This window comes from Belonocnema kinseyi, chromosome 4 (assembly GCF_010883055.1).
Source record: "Belonocnema kinseyi isolate 2016_QV_RU_SX_M_011 chromosome 4, B_treatae_v1, whole genome shotgun sequence".
Classification (NCBI taxonomy): domain Eukaryota; kingdom Metazoa; phylum Arthropoda; class Insecta; order Hymenoptera; family Cynipidae; genus Belonocnema; species Belonocnema kinseyi.
Window position 1 is genome coordinate 33,812,412 of NC_046660.1, and position 5,215 is coordinate 33,817,626.

Here is a 5,215-nt window from a genome sequence, read left to right on the forward strand (position 1 = left end):
ATTTAACAAAGATTTCAATAATTTAAAAATTATCATCAAATATTTATTAAACATTAGAAATATTTCGCAAAAACTTCCAAAGATTTCAACAAGATTTCCACATCACAAAGATTTTAAGGTTTTTCAAAGATTTTGGATAAATTTAAAAGATTTCACAGACTTCAATCATTTTCAAAAGAATTTGAATATTTTATCGAGATTAAGGATATAATTAAAAGATCTTTACAAAGATTTCAATCATTAAAAAAAAATTGTCAAACATTTTGTAAAATATATGAAATGTTTCGCAAAGATTTAGAAGATTTCAATGATTTCTCAAAGATTTCAACCATTTTAAAAATAAAACAGACATTTTAAATATTTTATAAAGATTTCGGATATAATTAAAAGATTTAATAAAGATTTCAATTATTTAAAAAATATCAAATGTTTACTAAAAATTAAAAATATTTCGCAAAGATTTTCAAAGATTTCCACAAGATTTCTATGATATCATAAAGATTATAAAGGTTTTGCAAAGATTTTGGATAGTTTAAAAGATTTCACTGACTTTAATGATTTCCTCAAGATTTCAACTATTTCATCAAGATTGCGGATAGATTTAAAAGATTTCTACAATGATCTGAATGATTTTCCAAAGATTTCAATATTTTCAAAAACATTGTCAAACATTTATAAAATATTTCGGATAGATTTCGAAGATTTCTATGATTTCTCAAAGATTTCAACGATTTAAAAAATAAAGCAGATATTTCAAATATTTTATACAGATTTCAATGATTCCCCAAAGATTTCAAATATTTCGTAAAGATTTCGGATATATTTAAAAGATTTCAATCATTCAAAAAATATTATCAAATATTTATGAAAAATTTGGAATATTTCGCCAAGATTTCCAACAATTTCCACAAGATTTCTATGATATGACAAAAATTTTGAAGGTTTTGCAAAGATTTTAGATAGATTAAAAAGATTTTCACAAAGATTTCAATTATTTCGAAAACATTGTCAAACATTTATAAAATATTTGAAATATTTCGCAAAGATTTCGGATGGATATAGATTTCAACAATTTCACAAACATTTCAAATATTCAAAAAAGATTTCAGTGATTTCCCAAAGATTTCAAAATGTTTACAAAGATAACAGATATTTAACAAACATTTTCTATATATCAAGAATATTTAACAAAGATTTCGGGTAGATTTTTGGAAAAATTCAAAAGATCTGATGAAGGTAATCATCTCGAATTCAAAAGGGGGGAAATTAATAGTTTAATTAGAATATGTCAGGATAACCAAGAGGATATATTAGAATAACTTTAGCTTGGATACAAGGAATATTTGAAGAAATATGCCTCTAAAAATGTATTTTCAAATATTTCAACTCACCGCTATTTCTTGCAAAGTCACTCCCAACTCCTTCCGTTCTTTTATAAACCTGCAGATTCTGTTAATCAGCTTCCACTCTATGTCTGAGTTTACAGACACCAATTGCTGGAACTCTTCATAGGAAATATGGTTTTTTGGAAAGACAGCGTAAGTTTTGATTTTACTAATCAGATTATTTACAGCTTTTGTATTCAAAGGTATTATCTCGGCAGGAACTTCATATTCTTGATGAACTGTAAGCTTCCGAGGACCTTCAATCTCTGCCAGCTTCAGCGAGTAGAAGATATTGAAAGAATTCACGACGAAGAAATCATGAGCATGATGACTGTCGGCAACAGTGATATCATTAAATTCTTCCCTCATCCTCAGCATTCCCAATCTCGTATATTTCGGATCATTCGGATCATTTTCATCAATCGAAGCTCTCGTTCGACATGACACATTTTGCTCGTCAGCCTCATAATCAACTTGCAGAGGATCTTCATCTAAAATCGCTCTAATCATCTCGTTTTCTCTTTCACTCTCATGTTCAATCTCAATTTCATTTTCTCTCTCAATCTCATTTTCTCTCTCAGTCTCATCGTATTTCTGGCTTTCGCTCGAAGTTCCAGCAGTAGATTGTAAATCAGCTTCGAAATGCTGTTGTTGCAATGCCAAAGCCCGCTGAAGAGATCGACTGGGTTCTCTAATAGTTCTTAAAAGATATTGCATTTTCTTCAAATTGTAAGCATAGTATTGTTTCGCTGTTCTATATCCTTTAGCCTTTTCCCCAACTGTCTTGTTCACTTCTTCAGTATCATCTTCAGCTTCGAGCCTTGGTCGTTTAGAAACAGAAACTGAAACTTGATCTTCGGTTTCTAGACTTGGCCCTTTATCAACTGGCTCAGATTCTTCATCTTCGCTGTCCAAACATCTTTTAAGATTGCGGATATCCACTCTCTCGATTTCCACACACCTTGGTCCCTCATTCTGATTCCAGTTTATCTGCGGTTCTTCCAAAAATACTGAGTTTACATTGTCGATTGATCCTTGATTTGCATCCTTTCCTCCTGTATCTTCTCGACTGGTTTGGTCTCCCATTTCTACCACCATGGAATCCAGACCAAGTCGCTTCCGAGTTTCGACATCAAAATCAGAATCACCTCTAGGCCTAGCGGACTCGTTGGCATAGGCGTAGTTCATCAGCAAAGACTGGTACCTCTTCGCGATTTTCAGATACTGCTCGTCCTTTTCTTGCAACCTAGGATCCAGCATGATAATCTGATCAGGCATCTCGATATCAAAGTCCAGTTGATTCTTTGCAAAGAAATCGTGAATACCGGCAACGATTCCTCCAGTGATGGGTAAAACTTCCGTGCCCTTGACGCCTCGGGGCACAGCGTAATTACAATTCGGAGATTGGTTCTCAGAATGCCACTGGATCAGCCTCAGCAGAAGATTATAGGACTCGGAGAAAACATTGTAGGGCCACTTGGTCTGGAATTTATAAAAGTAACTGAGACTCAACTGGTACTGCGAACTACTCATCGGCATGCAGTTTCCATACTTGTAGAAGGTGGTAGTAGAAGTTTTCCTCACAGACACCATCTGATCAGCTCTGATTTTGAACATTGCAGCTCTCAGTAGAGCCTCAGGGTACTGTTGGTAAACCTTAAAAAGTTGATAAGCCCAGGTTCTCCTGTCTTTGCCTGAACACATCGAACTGTGAATTACAGAGTTGATCATTGCAGAGTGGATGTCGCTTATATTCTGAACATCAGCCGTGAATCCTCTATGCCTGAGTGTCTTTGAAGGATGTTTCAGTTCATACAAGAGGTTAAATTCCTGCACTGTGTGAGGTATGATGATCGGATCTCTGGGTTCCATGTTAGAAATACTGTAGTACTTCTTCGCAATGTAAGCTACCAATTCTTTGAAGACCTTCGCCACTTTTTCTTCATACTCAATAGGATTGTGGCACTCGCCCTTGATGCGATCGACCAAACCACCAAAGCGCTTGTTCACAAAGTAATTTTGTTTTATCTCCTCAATTCCCAGCATCACACTGCTGATAGTTTGCGGTTGCTTCAACATGTAAAGAAGTCTCCTTTGGCAAGCACGAGACGTTTTATTCTGAGAAGATGCTGAGTATGATCTCAAAGCATCCCTGACGGCCATGAAGGTCACGAATTGCTTTCTAGGATTCGGGAAGAGATACATCATCGCGACCTTGCACATGAGAAGAATATTATCTTCATGGGGCTCCCAGTCAACTCGAAGTTTGTCCATTCGCTGCAAGGCGCGATAATCGACTTCGTCATACTTGACACGACTTCTGCCTGTCTGTTTCCGAGGCATAACTCTCCGAACATAAGCCTTCTTTCTCGGTTGAGTTCTTGGAACAGTTTTAACTGGCGCAGCTTTCACTGGCGTTTTCGGCTTGACGGGTGTTTTTGGCTTCGCTTTTGGTTTGGGAGGCTTCTTAGGCTTTACCTCCTTCGGACTTTCTTTCTGAATCGCTTGTTGCTGTGCACTCTTCTCGATAACTTCCTCCAGTGTCGCATTTCCGAAACCCAAGATTCGATTTCGATTCGAAGCGGTTTTATAATGATGGTAAGTGTAATTCGAACTGCCCCAGGTCCAGTTTCTTTTGAGATGAGCGAAAAAAGCGGAATCTATTCCTGCGGCACCTTGCCGATCACCAGGAACTTCACCATTGTCCTTTCCTAGAACTTCCTCTGGAGGTCTGGGTCTCGCTGCCTGTATCATCGAAGTCTTCCGCGGAAGATCTTCCAGAAGAATATCTTTACCTTGTACAGCTAGTCGTCCTCCTAGACAAGTATCAATACAAATTTCCCACATGTCGTACCAGTATTTCTCTACATCAGGCAGAGATTGGAACTCATATTTCATCACGGGATAGGTTTTGTCTTCGATTTTGTGATATCCAATGGAGGAAGAGGTTGTATCCAGGAGTTGGCTTCTGCGGTTGAGGAATAGGAAGACCTGGTCTTTTTCCTTGAGTTTCTGGGGACCAAACTGAACGAGACCAAGATAGCAAAGTCGAGTTATCGTTTCGTGAATGGAAAATATGTACTTGCGAGATTTGAGAAGCATGTGTCGAATATTTGCGGAGACATCTTTTACTAGGAAGTGTCTTTTGATTGGGTGATCCAAGTAGGCTTCGATTTCGGGTACGACGTAGGGAATATTGTAGATTTTTGTGAAGATGGAAAGTGGAAGACGAAGGAGGACATCAGTCATCAGAGCCCAACCGTCTGGCCATCCTGGATGCTTCGGAAGAGGTGGGATGAACATTTTCCAGTCGACTTCGTTCGTGTACATTTCGGACATATCAGCTGCGAGTTCATCGTCGATAGCAGTACCCTCGCTTCTTAGTTTTTCTATTTGTTCTCGTTTAGAAATGTTGAGATGTCCTGGATGTTCGTAGATCAAATAGAAAAGCAGAATGTGAAGGGACTTCATTCTCAAGAATTTCGGATTGTATCCATACTTCTTTCCTATTCTCTGCAATCAAAATGTGAAGAATTGTACATAAAGTTACATACAGGGTGTCTACTCAAATCATGGGAAAAAATTTTCTGACAATTCCAGATTTTTTTCCAGATATATACAATTTTTTTCCAAGTATTATTTTTCATAGCATGGAGCCATTCAAATATTTCGCATATTTTAAAACAATCGGCACGGAATATGTATACTGTTTCGCGAAATCGATGAATTAAATACAGTCTGTCAAGTTAAAGCATGGGTGGCTTTACTCGCAGTCGGTAAGGTGTATCGACATGATTTTGGTGTCAAAATATTAAGAAGAGCTCCCTCTT

General features: G+C 37.1%; 1 protein-coding gene across 1 annotated transcript in view; it reads right to left on the reverse strand.

Annotated features, from left to right (window-relative positions):
• Nucleotides 1-5,215, reverse strand: part of LOC117171939 (general transcription factor 3C polypeptide 1) — a 41,380-nt gene that overhangs the window by 16,780 nt on the left and 19,385 nt on the right. Inside the window, exon 7 of the mRNA XM_033359612.1 lies at nt 1,392-4,898. Coding sequence (XP_033215503.1) covers nt 1,392-4,898 — 3,507 coding nt within the window. The remainder of the gene's footprint in view (nt 1-1,391; nt 4,899-5,215) is intronic.